This window comes from Sus scrofa, chromosome 7, assembly GCF_000003025.6.
Source record: "Sus scrofa isolate TJ Tabasco breed Duroc chromosome 7, Sscrofa11.1, whole genome shotgun sequence".
Classification (NCBI taxonomy): Eukaryota; Metazoa; Chordata; class Mammalia; order Artiodactyla; family Suidae; genus Sus; species Sus scrofa.
The window spans coordinates 7,477,048-7,495,655 of record NC_010449.5 but is presented as its reverse complement, the minus strand read 5'-3'; the positions used below and the strand labels follow the sequence as shown (position 1 = coordinate 7,495,655).

At 43.0% G+C, this 18,608-nt stretch overlaps 2 protein-coding genes across 7 annotated transcripts in view; one reads left to right on the top strand and one right to left on the bottom strand.

Moving 5' to 3' along the window:
- The window catches only part of MAK (male germ cell associated kinase), a 56,285-nt gene extending 42,718 nt beyond the window's left edge, over window positions 1-13,567 (top strand). For 3 of the 4 annotated variants that reach the window (XM_005665566.3, XM_013977416.2, XM_013977417.2), the window contains exons 12-14: window positions 3,172-3,303; window positions 7,849-7,968; window positions 12,159-13,567. In XM_005665566.3, the coding sequence (XP_005665623.2) occupies window positions 3,172-3,303; window positions 7,849-7,968; window positions 12,159-12,313 (407 nt within the window). In that variant the 3' untranslated portion in view covers window positions 12,314-13,567. Of the gene's footprint in view, window positions 1-3,171; window positions 3,304-4,604; window positions 4,680-7,848; window positions 7,969-12,158 lie in introns of all 4 variants that reach the window. The other variant, XM_021100169.1, reaches the window with a different exon arrangement.
- LOC100517166 (transmembrane protein 14C) overlaps window positions 1-18,608 on the bottom strand; it is a 68,695-nt gene that overhangs the window by 35,226 nt on the left and 14,861 nt on the right. The gene's annotated exons all lie outside the window — the stretch shown is intronic.

The window sequence follows — 18,608 nt, the reverse complement described above, 5'->3', positions numbered from 1 at the left end:
GTTCGATCCCTGACCTTGCTCAGTGGATTAAGGATCCAGTGTTGCTGTGAGCTGTGGTGTAGGTCGTAGATGCAGCTCAGATCTGGCGTTGCTGTAGCTGTGGTGCAGGCCAGAAGCTGCAGCTCCGATTGGACCCCTGCCCTGGGAACCTCCATATGCCGCAAGTATGGCCCTAAAAAGCAAAAACAAACACATTTTTTCAATCAACCATAACGTCAGTGTTTCATCATCTTACCTATAGAAGTGGGCCCTCTGGCGGTGGGAGAGGCTATTGCACATTTTTGGCAGAGGATAAATGGATCCCAAACCCCCTATTTTCACAGCCTTGCTTGCTTCCTAGTGTAGTTTTCAAGAACGTATTTTAGAGTATCTGACACCCGTCTGATCATTTCCTTTTTAACCAGAAAGATCTAACAAATTCTGCTCATTACTTTGGGCCAGAAGCCTGGCTGCAATTGAAACCTAAGAAATACACTCAAAATTAGAAAGAATTGTTTGAAATCTAGACCTGAGCCTTAATGAACCCTACTTTGGCATGCTTTGCCACAAAGACAAAGGCCCCCGGAGAGCTGGGTGAGGTTTGAAAACTAGAATTGAGCTCAGTTCAGTCACTTGGCCAAACTTTTATTGAGCACCTGTTGTGAGCCAGCCACTGCAGAGAATGAAAGAAAAAAGAAGTGATCCTTCATATTTATTTATGGAACATGGTTAGTAATTAAATATCTTCAGGAATAAAAAAGAATATTATCTTTGGGGGCTCTCTTTTTTTTTTCCCCCACCATAAAGCCAAGTATTAGGGTCTTATTAAGCATCAAGCTTTAGGATCATGGGAGCTCCAGAAATGTGCCATATACTTTCAGGGCAGCATGACATTATACTCCAAGGACTGGCATATCTGTGACACTGGGCCTCAGGGAGAGACACGCAAGAGTGATAGTTATTGACCTGCTACTGACCGGCTGTGCACTGGAGCATGACTCTGAGAGTCTCTTTTCTGTCACTTACCTGGGACTGCATCATCTATCAGCTCACCCTGTAAGCCTTAGGTACTTAATTATTGCAAGGTAGTTACGAATAGAGCATACAGTGGATGTGCTAACAACCTCGGCAGCGCCCTCTGGTCTCACTCCCGGTTCTAGCACCTTTGAACCCCTGCTCGCTCTGTGGATCCTTCTCGAGTCTCATGGTCACTTAGGGTCCTTCCTTCCACCTGGCACATCCAAAGTCCTGTGTCACTTCTACACGCGCCTCTCCTACCTACGTGCATTTTAAATTTCTTAGCAAGACACACACATTCATGGATGGTCTGACGTCTGCTCCCATCTCCAGCCTCACTCTGGCCACACCCTGATCCTGCTCCATCCTTGCTGCCCAGCTCTTGCGCTTCCACTGCCCACACTGGTGCCTCTGCCAGCAGCACACCTCCCCACCCCCTACTGAGTCCTCATCGGGATTCACATTTCAGCATAAAACATCCTTTTTAAAAGAAAGACTGGGTTAGTCGCTCCTGGTTTTTGCCCCCACGGCACCAGATTCTTCTATAATTTGCACACTGCTAATTACTTACCTAATTATCTATAACTGCTAATGTCTGCCTTTCAATAGAGTGGATTATAAGAGCCACCAGATAGCAACTGATCTGTTTTGTTCACCACTTTTCCCCCAGTGCCACCCCCACTGCGTGGCACATGGTAGTTGCTCAGTAAATATTTGCTAACTGACTTTTTTTAATCTCCTTTGAGGGGAGGGATGATAGCCTATTGATTCCTGCTTCTCTTTAACAGTGATTGGTCATGGATGGTGCCCTGTAAAAGCTTGTAAACTAATCCAGTTTTAAAATTCTAGATTTGTCTATTTCCAAGAAAACTAGAAATCTCTAAAAAGACAAAGAATTGAAGCAATTATCTTCAATACTGTAGTATTTAAAAAAAAACTAGGGATATTATAAGGTTATTCGTATTAACAAAATAACTTAAGTATGCAGGGACCATTCTTTGTTAAACTATATTTATAAAAAATGTCCACTTAAAGAGAGTTTGTAGTTTTCCCCTGATCTCGTACCTTCTTTTGGGGTAATTTTTTTTTTTTTTTTTTTTTTTTGGTAAAGATGTTTTTAACATGAGTAATTGCTACCTAGTGATTCTTCTTTATTGTCAGGTAATTGTCTATTATAGTTCTATTAATAGGTGTTTTCAACAGAAAACAAAATTCATAAGGAGCTATATCCTATAATAAAGCAAAATGATTTACCCAATGGAGTGTTTCCTTAGAGAAATTAGGTAACCTTGAGGTTCAGTTCAGAACAACCAGGCTTGTTTCTGGCTTTAAAACAAGAGATAGGGAGTCCCCTTGCGGCTCAGCAGTAACAAACCCGACTAGTACCCATGAGGGCTTGGGTTTGATCCCTGGCCTCACTCAGTGGGTTGAGCATCCAATGTTGCTGTGAGCTGTGGTGTAGGTTGCAGATGCAGCTTAGATTCCTCATTGTTGTGGCTGTGGTGTAGGCTGGCAGCTGCAGCTCTGATTCAACCCCTAACCTTCCATAGCCTCAGGTGTGGCCCTAAAAAAGCTTAAAACAAACAAACAAACAAAAAGGCTGGCACAGAGCACACACTCAAAATATGTGAGTGACATGGAAATGTCTCTTGAAAGAAAACTTTTGTGCCACCTCAATTTTTATAAGACATTTATTTATCAAGAATGTCCAACTTTATTATTACTTGTCTTATAGAAAATAATGTTTCTAAAAGACACTATGAAAGGGAATTCCGTTCATAGCTCAGCGGTTAACGAGCCTGACTGATATCCATGAGGATGCAGGTTCAATCCCTGGCCTTGCGCAGTGGGTTAAGGATATGGCATTGCCGTGAGCTATGGTGTAGGTCGGAGACTCGGCTCGGATCCTGCATTGCTGTGGCTGTGCCCCAAAAAAGCAAAAAATAAAATAAAAATAAATAAATAAAGACACTGTGAGGATTCCAGGTTATTGTACTGAGGGCTTAGGATCATATTAGGTTTCATCAAAATGCAAGTAGGTGCTACACCGTAGCTCAAATTTATTTCCATTTTCCTCCCCCAAGTTCTGTTTCGTTTCTCTTTGAATGCATACTATATTTTTCCTCCAAGTTTATGATCACATTCTAACTTTTGGGATGACTGTTTCGTTCTAAGGTGTAAATCCCAAGAACGTATCCTTGGTAACCAGAGGGAAGGACATAAACCCCTATTCCTGGAATAACCAGTTATTTCCAAAGTCACTGGGACCCATTGGGGCAGAACTTGCTTTCAAAAGGAATAATGCAGGTAAAGCGAGACTACATTTCAAGTATAAGTTTACGTTGTTTTCCTTCTGCAGATTTTTACTTTTAAATATATGACAGGTGCCTTCTTCCAACCAAGAGATCCTATCCTTTGGGGTGGGGGGTGGGGGGTACAAAAGTTTTCCCACTGGTACTTTGCACGGATAGTTTTAAGGACATCATCTGCCAGATGGCAACTTCCATGTGGATTCTTTCCTAAAAAGGATCTGCCTGAACGAGTTGTCTCTATTCTCCTACTTTCCAAAAGAAAAGAAGACGTCTCATTGTTCATGGCGGTGTTTCCTTCTCCCCACAAAGTGTAAAACTATCTGGGGTGCCAGTCAGAGGGATAGTTTGATACACTTATGTCTGTGACGAGCAAGTGGGGAACTTTGATGATTGGGGAACAAATCCTTTTCAAGTTAAGTGGTTTCCAATTCATGACTTTTAAAAAATTGAAGGAGAATCTAATTGAGTTATAGCTGATTTTTAAGGGTTTCACTTTGTATATACATTTTTGACTGGTCTAAAATGACTAAAATTATATTTGGATAAAATAATCTTTCAAGTCCGAAATTATATTTGGATACAATCTGGAAATTGACATATGAATGAAAATTTCAGAAAGCAGATTAACATGAAATTTACACCTGGTAAAAAGGACTGTGGTCGTGTATTTCTAAGTCCGTGTTGGTGAGCATAAAATCACTAGGGTATTTAGATCCCATTGGTTATATTTTGAAGAGACACGTTATAGTTTTATCTTTAAATGTCCATAGTTACAATATGCCCGCTGTTGTAGCCTTTGGAAATGTACAACTTCATGGAACATTTTAGACATCAGCTTAAAGTGCCTGAAGAGGGAGAGAAATCTTTCTTAAAAAATGAAGCTGGTATTGGGTCAGGAAAGGTTGAGGATCACTGAGTAGCAACTCGAGAGTCCACAGAGGAATTCCGACGGGACATCCTACAGGCTCTGAAGACTCACCTTGTCCATTTAATGGTGCTGAGATGTCAACCCCGGCAGGACCTCGAGTTGTTTATTTTTTCCCCGGTTATTTACAAATAATCCTCACTGAACCAAGTGGTTAAGTAGAGGTCAGCTAAAATGATAAGGGACAACTCTGAGCCTCGGGGAAATGTGCGACTGGCAGCAAAGGAAAGCTGTGACAACACAGAGGACATTTTGTCATTTTGAGTTTCTTTCTGGGTCTTTTCATTAATCATCAAATCCACTTGTTCTCTGCTTCTCCTAACACATTCTCCTTGTCGTTCATTCTTTCTTTCCATCTGCCTTCTCTTTAGAAGAAAGCATAATTAAACCAATTGAAAAGCTATCATGCAATGAAAGTTTCCCTGAAAAATTAGAGGACCCACAAGGTAATTCCTGGCCATTGTAGATGAATGCAGCTTCTTCTTTGAATCTCCTGTCCAATCTCCTTCTCAATATCTACCCCAAATCTTATCGTAAAAGGCCATGATGAAGGTCAAAGTCACCTGCTTTTAGGGGTCAGATCAGGACTAGAAGAAGTAGCCACATCATCAAGAACCTCTTTCATCAGTAGTTGGATTCTAAGAATAATTTGCTCTCAAAAAGTGCCACGCTCGTCTTCTTAAATTATGACAATTTATAGAAATCAAGGAGTTCCCGTCGTGGCGCAGTGGTTAACGAATCCGACTAGGAACCATGAGGTTGCGGGTTCGGTCCCTGCCCTTGCTCAGTGGGTTAACGATCTGGCGTTGCCGTGAGCTGTGGTGTAGGTCGCAGACGCGGCTCGGATCCCGAGTTGCTGTGGCTCTGGCGTAGGCCGGTGGCTACAGCTCCGATTAGACCCCTAGCCTGGGAACCTCCATATGCTGCAGGAGCAGACCAAAGAAATAACAACAACAACAGACAAAAAGACAAAAGACAAAAGACAAAAAAAAAAAAAAAAAAAATCAAGCAGATCCACTGAAAATAATTAAAAGAATATTTTCTCATTTTTAGAACCAATTTTCCCGGAAAGTTCTGAGGCTCATTTCTAAGCCTGAACCATCACTTAAAAGAAAAAGTTAACCAGGTGAATAGACATGGTGGATTTCTGAGCGTTTTGCCGTCACTGGTTCAAACAGTGCTAACAATTGGCTCCAACCTAAAGATTTGCCGCTCACAAGGCACTGCGATTCCTGAGCCAAGATAATTTAAGAAGACGTTACTTCCTATGCTTTTTTCCTTAGCAACTTCTTCCTGCAATAGGAAGAAGCATCCTTGAACCCCATTCTGTCACTCACTAGCCTGACGAGTTTGGACAAGTTAATTACGCCCCCAAGTCAGTTCCCCCCTCCCCATAAAATAGGGGAAATACTGACCCAGGCATTATTATATAACCACATCTAGGATTTTTGTCACATAGCAAGTATTTAATAAGTGTTTGCTCCAATGATGGGGAGGAGAGTAAGAGATTTTCTGAGGCTGCTGTTGGATGGGATCACTGCCTTGAAGCTTCCTTTCGAAGAGTCTTTTGAAGTAAAGGGCTGATCCATGATTTAAAATGAGTACTGGAGGCAAAAAGGAAGGACCAGTTAGGCAGCTGCGCTTATGCAAGATTCAGGAGAGTTCACATTGTAAAAACTGGGAGTTCCTGCTGTGGCACAGTGGGTTAAGAACCCCACTACAGTGGCTGGGTTCCCTGCAGAGGTTTACTCCCTGGCCCAGCGCAGTGGGTTCAAGGATCTGGTGTTGCAGTGGCTGCAGTTCAGATTAAGTCCCTCCCCCAGGAACGTCTATATGCCACAGCTATGGCCATTAAATTAAAAGAAAAAAGTATATGGAGTTCCTGTCGTGGCTCAGTGGTTAACAAATCCGACTAGGAACCATGAGGTTGTGGCTTCGATCCCTGGCCTCACTCAGGGATCGAACTGTTCCAATTAGACCCCTGGCCTGGGAACTTCCATATGCCCCGGGTGCAGCCCTAGAAAAGACAAAAAGACCAAAAAAACAGAGAAAAAGAAAGAAGTATAAACTGAGAACATGCTTATGGTGTAAAATCCTTTAGAGTCTGATAAACGGTGTTGCTGTTTGACATTGGCTGGTTCAGGAGCAAACACTCATGGAGTGCCTGCTGCCACAGCACCAGGACAGACATCAGGGCACAGGAGGGCAGGGTCCAGCCTTGGGATCAAATAACATCATGTAAAAATAAGCTCCAGCTGCCCCATGACCAGCTCTTGGAACCATCAAGGCGGTCAAAGGCCTGTTTCACCTTCTCACTGATAAACCTGTCTCCTGTCTGGTGTAGCCAGGCTCCTTCACAGAGAAGTTAGAGTCACTTTTACTCTTCTTTCCAGTTCACCCCTCAACTCCCTGCAGTCTGTCCTCAGCTGGCCTCGGGCCGCTGAAACAACACCTGCCAGGGCCTGACCTTACACTAGTGGGCAAGTCCCAGGCTGTGCCAATCCCAGCGGCTGCTCTGCCTTCATGCTTTTCCTTCTTTCTTCACATGCTGTCTTCCCTGGAGTTTTCAGACCCTACCCTTGCTCCCTCCACTCTCTCTCCAGCAGGACCCTCTCCTGAACCTTATGGCTGTGTCCCCCAAGCTCCATCCTGCTCTGGGTCTTTGCACATCCCACAGCCCCTCCAAGCCCACGGCGCCGTCACTGCTGTACCCCCATCATTCCAGTCTCCAGGCCTGTTCGACCGGTGTGACGTGACTCTCCCACGGGTCCCCTGCCTTTACCCCAAACCCGATTCTCCCCCCATATCCTGTTCTCAGTCTCCTAAGCACAGACTTAGAGGTCTTCTTTCCCACCCAGAACACCTGCTCATCCCCCTCCACCTCATACTCTCTCATCTCGGCTGTGCAATGACCTCCTGACTCGTCTGCCTTTAAGTGTCCCCCCCTCAAGCCACCCCTGTATCACCCCCTCATGGATCCTTTGCTAATGGCAGTGAGGATGGTGACAGCTGACATTTGCTGAACAGCAGATCCTAGGCTAAGTGCTTTGCATACATCTCATTCAGTCCCTATAACAACCCTATGAGAACAGGTGTGCTTATCAGATTTTCCAAGAAGAAGCACTCAGCATGGCGGGGATGGGGGCTTCCCAGCAGGAGATACAATTTCATGTTAAAAAATGGAGTCAGCAGTTGGTTAAGGATCCAGTATGGCTGTGAGATGTGGTGCAGGTCGCAGACACAGCTCGGATCTGGCGTGGCTATGGCTGTGGCTGTGGCCAGCAGCTACAGCTCTGATTTAACCCCTAGCCCAGGAACCTCCATATGCTGCAAATGCAGCCCTGAGAAAGCAAAAAAAAGAACTAGAGTTGGGAAACCCCTGACATATTCCGGGTGACACCTTGGGTTCGTGTTCTAGCTCGGTCACCTATGAGAACTTAGCCGTGCATCTAAGAGGGTTGTTATAAGGACTGAATAGGAGTATTTGTAGTGCCATGCATGAAATGTAGAAGATGCTTGAAAACCAGAATGTAGAATCAGGGGTTGTAATCAAAGTTTCTCTCCAGTGCTTTAAAATAATAACCTTCTGACTCAAACTTTATGATACGTCACTAGGAACTCTTGGAAGTTATGCTACTTACAATCAGTCGGGATATATTCCTTCCTTTCTCAAAAAAGAAGTGGGGTCGGCTGGCCAGAGGATACCCTTGGTCCCTCTTGGTGCAACAGCTTCAGGTAAGAACAATGTCATCTGTAGCTTTTGAGAATTCAGATCAGAAAGGAACTTTTTAAAGTTTATACAGCCACTTGTCCTCAGTAAAGACTTTTAAATTAGTCTCATGTGTTAACTACAGTTCTGTTTTTGGCAAAATGTCCTGTTCTTCTTCCAAAGACGTGTTTTGAGAATCTAAGCACAGGAGCTACCTGTGATTCGGGGGTTGCTTGCTGCCAGACACCTGGATGGTGCCATGACCTGTCCCATGACCTGATGAGGCAGATCTTTTACAGATGAGGAAACAGACAGGAAGAAATGTGCCTACAGTCACACAGTCTGTAATCAACGGAGCTGGGGTAGAAACTCCATTTGTCTCATTCCAAAGAGCGTGCTGCATCACATGAAGAGATGTGAGAAGATGTGCTTTACAGAGCTTCCCACCAGCCCCTAGCACAGAGTGAAAGCACAATTAGCGCTGAGGCTCTGTTGGGTACCAGTTCACGGGCGGACCTTCTGCAGTTCCAGCTGAGAGTTTAGAACTAAGATGTGGCAGAAATTTCACTGGCTTCTTCTGCGTGATGCATTGGGTAGCGACATTTTCTTCCCCACCCTCCAATGTCATGACCCATAGGTCACCTGTTCCGTAGTGATGTGGCATGTGATAGTCACGTCAGGGGAGGCCCTTGAAACTGAGGCAAGGATTCTGCCCTTGAGCTTGCCAGAGCTACGAATGTTCTCTAAATTCTTTCCGTCTAAAATAGATATCCTGATCAAAGCACCTAAAATAAATATCAAGGCAGATAATCACGAGTTGGATAAGATACCTAGCTACAGCTTCATTTAAAAGATGACTCTGGGAGTTACTGCTATGGCACAACGGGATGGGTGGCATCTCGGCAGCACCAGGATGAAGGTTTGATCCCGGCCTGGCACAGTGGGTTAAATCTGGCATTGCCATAGCTGTGGCACAGATTCACAACTGTGCCTTAGATCCAAGCCCTGGCCCAGGAACTCCTTATGCCACAGGGCAGCCAAAAACAAACAAACAAAAAAAGTTGATTCTGAAAGTTTCCACAGCCCATCCCAGCCAGGATCTTATATTAGAACTTCTGATTAGAGCTGCCAGTCTTTAAAGTTCATGATCTTGGAGCTGACATTGTAAAAGGCATTGAACTTGCATCGTTTTTTATTTCTTACCGCAGGAGAAGTACTTAAGCACAAGTACCTTATCTGTGAAAAGAGTTGCTTTGGTATCTCTCTGCTGAAACAAAATATATATTTATATACAGCAGTAGTTTTTATAAAGCCTTAAATATTTTAAGCCAGCCTTGTCATGAGTCATTAGCCACAGCTTAGTAGCAATGGTTAATATGAAGGCAGAAAATCATAGTGTCTCAAATTATTTTGCAGAGGACCTGCTCTTAGAAAATGAAAGTGGGTATTTTTAAACATGTTTATGAGATTGGAGGCCTGTATATATTAATTATTCTGTCAGATTAGCATGCATATTCCTGCTTTCCTTCTTTTTTTAAGTAAAATGCTTTCTCATAACTTTTCATCTCTTCATTTACTCTGCTATCAGATTTTCCTACAGATCGTGCTAGGAGGAAAGGTTAAAAAAAGAAGTAAACACTAATCATTCTCAAGTGGCCAGTGCAAATCCTTAGGAAAACACTGTCCAGTATGAGATGTGACTTCCACCCCCCCACTGGTGTGACAGTTTCCCACAAGAAAATAACACCGGGTCATTACCGTATTTACTCAACTATTTCCCCTTCTTCATCCTCAAGTTTGCAGAAGAAAAATTCAAATTAATGTCTTTCTCCCTCCCCATGTAACCTCTCTTCCCAAACCTCCTCCGACTTAGAGGAGGGAGTTCCTTCAGACACAGCCGCCCTCTGGAAGCGCGGGGCCCTGTTCTAAGTGCTTCGCGCGCATTAATTCATTTAATTCTCACAAATGGCTCTAGGATAGAAGGTACCACCCGGACCTCCACTTCACAGAGGCTTTCTCTCTCGCTGAAAGTTATAAAGTAGTGGCAGTGATTACCCTCTGAACCAGAGGCAAACGTTTTCGACCAGAGGTCAGCTGCCCCTGATAAGACCCACGCAGTTTTAAAAACCAGCGCGGGCCACTGGCGCCCCTCTCAGGGATGGCGAGATGTGCAAGGTGCAGCTGAGGCGGGGGCCTGGGCTCCTGGGTCACCTGTTAAGTCCTTCACCAGGGGTGGGTACTTGAGTCCTAAAACCCTATTATTCCTCAGAAGGGAATCCTAAATGTCAACACTCCCGCCTTCCTGGCAAAGTTGACTCCCTTTTCAAAGAAGGTTGTACAGACAGTGGCCTGGACCCCGTCTCCTTCAGAGGCATCTGGGGCTTAGGCTGCTTCATGGTCTGGAAAAGCTGCTCTCCACCTTGCTCCCCAGACCCCTCCCTTCTCACCATTGGCTGGCTTAAGAATAGGTTCCCTTCCCCCCTCTCTGAACCCCCGAGCTGACTGCCTCTGTCTCCCTCCTCCCTCCATGCCCCGGTCCCAGGCGCTGTCCTCCGCCCGTGGTACCATCTTGACCTGCGCACGTCTGAACACAGACGGATGCTCATCTACATTCCAGTGGGACAGGACGAAAAGGCTGCTCCTGTAAAACTTGGCGCCCGTACCTGGCCCTTCTAGACACTCTGTCCCCAAACTTGTTAGGCAGCTTTTTATGGGCTTTGAGAACTCTAAACCCACTGCAAGTGGGATGGAATGACCTATCAAACTACCCAGCACGAGCTCTTGGCCTCGCTGTCCTAACCAAAGTGCAAGGCAGCCAGGGTGCCTGTCCCCAGGGTGGTTCCTCACTTAAAGTGTGGTTCCCTTTAAGCTGAGGTTGGCATCACATCAGGCCCCACATGCTCCCATGATTTCCTCCTGCACCCCCAAGTCTATGGTAAAAATACAAGAAGAAAGCAAGGAAACCATGCAGGTAAATATCGGATAGCCAGCCTTAGGTGTAGAGAAGGGTTGGAGGCATTTTGAAATCGACACGTATGGAGTTTAATCCAAGAATGGCAGTTACCACATAGTATGAAATGGGATTTAAATCCCATGTGGAAAGAGCAAACATCAGAACAGCTGTGACATCCTGCTCCAGGTCTGAAGTGACGAAGCGTGAGGGAGGGACGGGGGCTATCAAGGTTCTCTGTAAAGTGATTTACTCCTTCGTTGTCTGAGACGTTCAAGCAGTTTGAGTTCCTAAATCACTCAGGCCACAGATGGTTAACACATCAAAACTTTCACAAGATTTTCAAAAGCCAAAATATACATGTATGAATAAGACAGACCTTGTGATGAAAGATTTGGGATGCTAAGAGTGGCTCACCTTTTAAAAGGATTCTGTTATCGGCCATCATTTTCCCAAAAAACATGGTTTTCTCTAAAAACCACATTTTCGGAGTTCCCGTCGTGGCGCAGCGGTTAACGAATCCGACTAGGAACCATGAAGTTGGGGGTTCGATCCCTGCCCTTGCTCAGTGGGTTAACGATCCGGTGTTGCCATGAGCTGTGGTGTAGGTCGCAGATGCGGCTCGGATCCCGCATTGCTGTGGCTGTGGCGTAGGCTGGCAGCTACAGCTCCGATTGGACCCCTAGCCTGGGAACCTCCATATGCCGCAGGAGCGGCCCAAGAAATAGCAAAAAGACAAAAAAAAAAAAAAAAAAAAATTTCACGTTTAGAAAGAAACCAATTATGGGAGCCCATCTAGGTAGTGCCATGAAGCCAGAACTTTCCAAGATTTGCAATTCTGAGTACATCTGCTGTAGGGATACTGTGTTCAAATAATACTTAATTGTAACCACAGTGTGATTTTAAATAGCCATTAACACTGTGGGTCCTGCCCAGTGAACTTAACCAAGGAGTCCTTCTTGGTCATCCAAGTTGGCAGCTGCCTCTCTCAACATGACGGGCATGTCAGTGAACCCAAATTAGCAAGAGTAACTGTAAACCAGAAATAATGGCCCTGAAGCTGCTGAAAATGCTGATTGGCAGCAGCATAACGCAACACTAGAATTTGGGGGTTTTACACATATGTTTTTTAAAGACCTTAGAGGCCACCGAATTAACCTTTTAAAGATAAATTCAAGTTTTCCCTCATGAGAGGATGAATTGCTTCATTTTGAATGTAATAATCAGATAACTCAAATTCTAATTTCTGACTCTGCTTTCTTTCAGAGTATTCCTGGAACACAAAAATGGGTCGGGGGCAGTTTTCAGGACCTACTTATAATCCTACAGCCAAGAATCTAAACATGGTGAACCGCGCACAGCCAGTCCCCTCCGTGCACGGGAGGACAGACTGGGTGGCCAAGTACGGAGGCCACCGGTAGGCGTCCAGGGCGTCTCTGCAGGTCCCCGGGTCCTGGGAAATGTCTACAGATATCTATTTCTGCTGAGTTCTGGAAGAACTATGTAACAGTGGGCAATCTGAAGAGCAAACATCACCTCCTGTTTCTTTCCAAGAAATGAAATGCATTTTCCTAGCATCATTGCCCACTGCTGATATATGGATAGGACTTTACAAAGTATTGAATAAACTATTTGCCAAAACACCAAGTATTTTATCTACAAATGACTAGACACTAAGTATGATAAGAAGCGTTTTAAAAATGCCTCTGGATATAAGTGTTTAGTGTTTTAGCTTTCCCTTGCCATGTATTTGCCTAAACTATTTACTGTTTCATCATTTGACCTCTGAGGTTTGTTTTGGCTCCTCCCCCCCGCCCCCGGCGATTAGCAGATGGCTGTGGACTGTCCGTCGTTTTTCTTATTTGGCCAAGACTCTACCATGTTGGCAATGGCAGAAAGACGGTAATTTATCACTTGTTTTTCTACTTTAAATTTATGAAAGCAGTGGTAATTCTAAACTTGAGCAGAATGTTCTTAGAAATAATTTTTTCTTTAACATGAAAGATTTCAAAATTACACCACCTGGATTTGGTGAAGAAGGCGTCTGTTGGCTGATTTTGACCAATACAACTGCTGTGAGTTCACAAAGACTATCAAACCCAATTGTTCCATGACTCCTAAATTAACCAAGTCAGGATTCTGTCATCTTCACAGCAGGTGTGTTCATCAGACTTGCAAAATACACCTGCGTTGCCACCAGGCACAAAGATGAGGTATGTCAGCTTGTTCCCCAAAGCAAACTCTTGCTGCTGATCACTGACCTCGCTCTGACCTTCACATCTGCTCTGAAGAGCAAATGCATTCAGTTGCTACAGCAGTGAGGTCACTTAGTACACGTTTTCTTAGTTTTATTTCTAAGTTGGTATTTGAAATAGACATTTTGAGCACAGGACCACTCTATTTACGCCTGTCACTTTTATGGACTGCATAAAGAATAGTGTCATCAACCTGCTGATATTTAATGTATTTTGTGACTTTGTAACAAATGCTAATGCAATTGGTATCATCTTGTGGACATTATACAAAAGCACATTATATAATAATAACATCGTATTTTTGTACAGAAGATTCAGCTCACTGTATGGAAAGATGTTCAAATCTAAAGAGTAATTTATGTTAGTGGTAATGGTTATATAAATTTGTACAGTTTTAATAAATGTCTCGAAGCTAAAATATTCTTTTGTGTTGCTGCGAAACTTTTAAACTCTGAATGGATATTAAAATGAATATGGTTAACTAGTGTGTTTTCTTTATATTTTTTAAACTTTATACTTATATTCGAGGCCTCCTGTTGTTATTAATTGGTCAGTTTTTTTTTTTTAAAGCAGTTTTAGGTTTATGGGAAATCTGATTGAAAAGTACAGAGAGTCCATGTACTCCATCTCTCTCTGTGAAAGGTTCCCTATCACCAACATCTTGCATTGGGGCCGGACGTTTGTTACAACTGATGCACCAGTATTGACCCCTTTCATGAACGAAGCCCATAGTTTACATTAGGGTTCACGTTTTGTGTTGTACATTCTTGTGTCTTTACCTGTTTAAGGACAGGTACCCGCCAATATGGTATCAGACAAAATAGTTCCCAAGCAACCCCTGTGATCTACTGCTCATCACTCCCTCCCAGCAAACCTCCAGCAACCACTGATCTTTTTTTAATTATTACCGTAGTTTTTCCTGTTCCACAAAGTCATATCGTTGGAATTGCGCAGAAGGAAGCATTTTCAAATTGGCGTCTTTCACATATTAAGATGCACTTGAAGCTCCTCCCTGTCTGTTCTTGGTTTGCTATCTCATTTCTGCTTATCTCTGAATAATATTACATTGCCCATATGTACACAGTTTATTTTTTTTCTTTTTGCTTTTCAGGGCCGCACCCACGGGATATGAAAGTTCCCAGGCTAGAGATCCAATTGGAGCTGCAGCTGCTGGCCTACACCACAGCCACAGCCTCGTGGGATCTGAGCCGTGTCTGTGACCTACACCACAGTTCACAGCAACACCGGATTCTTACCCTGCTGAGCAAGGCCAGGGATCAAACCTGCGTCCTCGTGGATCCTCGTTGGGTTCGTTAACCACTGAGCCATGAAGGAAACTTCCTGTACACAGTTTATTTATCCATTCACTCAACTGAAGGACATTCTGGGTGTTTCCAAGTTTGGGCAATTATGAACAAAGCTGCTATAAACATACATATGTTTTTGTGTGGACATCAGAGATCAATTCACTTGGGTACCTTCCATTAATTGCTAATCATATAGTAGGAGTAGGCTTCGTTTTGTAAGGAAGCACCAAACCGACTTCCACAGTGGCTGCACCCCTTTGCATTCCCATCAGCAATAAATGAGAGTTCCTGTTGCTCCACATCCTCGCCAGCATTCGGTGTTGTCGGTGTTGTAGATTTGGGCTATTCTAGTAAGTTTGTAGGGGTATCTCATTGTTTCATTTTTATTTATTTATTTTTCTTTTTTAGGGCCACACCTATGGCATATGGACGTTCCCAGGCTAGCAGTCCAATAGGAATTAGCGCTGCGGGCCTACACCACAGCCACAGCAATGTGGGATCCGAGCCATGTCTGCGGCCTACCCCACAGCTCACGTCAACCACGGATCCGTAACCCACTAAGCAAGGCCAGGGATCAAACCCGCAACCTCATGGATTCTAGCGGGTTCCTGTCCACTGAGCCACAACGGGAACTCCAGTATCTTGTCGATTTAATTTGCAGGTTCCTGATGACAGAGGAAGTGAAGCAGCTTTTCATGTTTATTTGCTATCTGTATATCTCCTTGTTGTCTATTCAGATCTTTTGCCTATTTTAAAATTAGATGGTTTATTTCATTTTATGTCTATTTTTTTAGGGCTGCAGGTGGGGCATAGGGAGGTTCCCAGGCTAGGGGTTAAATGGGAGCTGCAGGTTTTACCACAGCCACAACAATGCCAGATCCAAGCTGAATCTGTGACCCACACCACAGCTCGTGGCAACACCGGATCCTTGATCCTTAACCCACTGAGCAAGACCAGCGACCGAACCTGCATCCTCATGGATACCAGTCATGTTCGTCTCTGCTGAGCCACCATGGAAGCACCAAGTTTATTTTCTTATTGTTGAATTTAAACAGTTCTTTGTACATTTTGGACAACAGACCTTTATCAGTTTATTGCAAATATTACCTCCCTCTCTGTGACTTGTCTTTTCATTCTCTTCATGTCTTCAGCAGAGCAGTTTTTTAAATTCTAATGAAGTCCAACTTACCAATTTTTTATTCCATGGACCATGCTTCTGGTGTTGTACCTAAAAAGTCATCACCAAACCCAAGGTCACTTGTGACTTTCTCCTATATTCTAGGAGTTCTACAGTTTTCCATCTAGATCTATAATCCATTTTGAGTCAATTTTTCTGAAAGGTATGTGGTTTGTGTCTAGATTCATTTTTTTATGTTGATATCCAGTTGTTCCAGCGTCATTTGTTGAAAAGACCCTTTTCTTCACTGAATTGCCTTTGCTGTTTCCTCGAGGCTCAGATGACTATATTTGTGTGCATCTATTTCTGGGCTACTCTTTCCACTGGTCAATGGCACTACTCTCTCACCAAGACCACACTGTCCGGATTATCACAGAAGTCACATAATGCCTGTCCTCCAACTGCGTTCCCTTCAATATCGTACTGGCTATTCTGGATCTTTTATTCTTCCATATAAACTCTAGAATCAGTTTGTCAATATCCACAAAATGACTGGGATTTTGACTGGGATTGCAATGAAGAAGTAATAGAGATCAAGTTGGGAAGAATGGACATCTTGATGATTTTGAGTCTTTCAATCCAGGTGCAAGGACTGTTTACATTTTCTTTGATTTCTTTGATTTTGTCATTTTCCTCATATAGATCTTAGACATATTTGTTGAATTTATACCTGTTTATTTTAGTGCCAATTTTTAATTTCAAATTGGAATTGTTTGTTCCTTGTATATAAGAAAGCAAATGACTTTTCTATATTAAAGTTGTATCTTAATACCTGTTATAATCACGTACTAAATCTAGGAGTTTGTTGATTCTTTGAAATTTTCTACATAGACAATGATGTCGTCTGCAAACAAAAACAGGTGTATTCTTCCTTCTCAGTCAGCAGATTTTAAATTTCCTTTTCCTGTCCTATTGAACTAGCTAGGATTTCCGGGACAACGCTGAATAGAAGAGGTGAGAGTAGACGTCCTTACCTTGTTCCTGATCTTAGTAGGAAAATATCTACTTTCTCCTGACTTAAGACATTAGCTGTAGAGTTTTTTTTTTAATAGATTTTATCAAGTTGAGGACATTTCTCCCTATTTTGCTCAGTGTTTTCATTATGAATTAGATTCTGTCAAATGTTTTTCTGCATCTATTGATAACGATCATTGATCCTATGATTTTTGTTCTTTAGCCTGTTGACATAATGGATTACATTTGATTTTCAAATGCTGGACCAGCTCTGTGTACCTAGAATAAATCCCCCTCCATCACATTATGTAATTCTTTGTATACACTGTTAGATTTGTTTGGCCAATAGCTTGTTGAGGCCTTCTACATCTATATCAGAGGAAAAGAGAGAGACTGAAACCTTTCTCTAGATTTGAAAACTTTCAAGATCAAATGTGAAAACCACATAAATATATGAAGCAACGATTTATCATTAATATAAGAACAAACTGCTATAACCACAGAGTGGGAGGTTTTCTTAGAAAACATGATCTAGAGGTCTTAAAATAAGTTTATGAGTAAAACAGTACACAAAGTTTGTCCAACACATAACCATGTACAACTGTGACCAATAAGCAAACTACTACATATGTAACATGCACAAAAAAACTGACCTTATATTACGTTACAAAGAAATCTCAAATTCTCAAATGCAGAAATAGGTAAGCCACAACTTCTTTCACAGTGCAATAAAAGAATTAAAAAGTATGCCTCCTGGAGCTCCTGTTGTGGCTCAGCAGTAATGAACCCAACTAGTATCCATGAGGATGTGGGTTCGATCCCTGGCTTTGCTCAGTGGGTTAAGGATCCAGTGTTGCCGTAAGCTGTGGTGTAGGTCTCAGACATAGCTTGGATCCTGAGTGGCCATGGCTGCGTGTGGGCTGGCAGCTGCAGCTCTGATCTGACTTCTAGCTGGGGTACTTCCCTAAGCCGTGTGTGCAGCACTAAAAAGACAGAAATAAATAAATTAAAAGTATGCCTTCAGGAGTTCCCATCGTGGCGCAGTGGTTAACGAACCCAACTAGGAACCATGAGGTTGCGAATTCAATCCCTGGCTTCGCACAGTGGGTTAAGGATCCGGCATTGCCATGAACTGTGGTGCAGGTTGCAGACGTGGCTTGGATCCCAAGTTGCTGTGGCTTTGGTATAGGCCGGCGGCTACAGCTCCAATTAGACCCCTCGCCTGGGAACCTCCATATGCCACAGTTACGGCCCCAGAAAAGACCAAAAAAAAAAAAAAAAAAGTATGCCTCCAAAACCTATCCACTTTAAAATTCAAAAACACTGTTCTAAACATTGAAATGTCAAAAAGGAAAATCAAAAATGAAAATAAACACCCTTTAGAACTGGTCAATGACATACCTCTGTATTAAAACTTGCAAAATTCAGTCAAAACAAAAAAGAGAAAAAAAAGTATACACTTGTTGCATTTATAAGAAAAATAAGAACAATGAAGACATGCTGAACTTCAGCATTTAGCTTAAGAGACCAGAAAAAGAAAACAACTTTGCAAAGTAAAAAGGAATTAAGATAAAGGTATTAAATCCTGTCCCAGGAGCAACATGCATTATCCAGTACCAGGTCTATCACTGCCCAATGAAAGAAATGGCTGAATTCTGTATTGGGGCATGAAATATACAAGATGAGCCTGGAGGCTCTTACAGTGCTAGAAAGTAGGAAAGTTCTATAAACAGAGAAACAAGCCAACAACAAAGCCTACACTGATTGGTTATGTTATAGGGACCCAGGGGCCAACTGACAGAGCTCCCGGTGGTCAAAACTGCAACAACGTGAACAATAAAATTATTGGGGAAGTATTGGAGTATAATGCAAACCAGAAAATAAATATACATGAGCTTGTACTGACTGAATGGATGGATGGATGGACAGAGAGGGACAAATAAGGGAGAAGAGACATCTTCCATCCAGCAGAATTCCAAAAAATGTATGTTGATACTCTGCCAAGGAAGTAGAGCACAGCTAC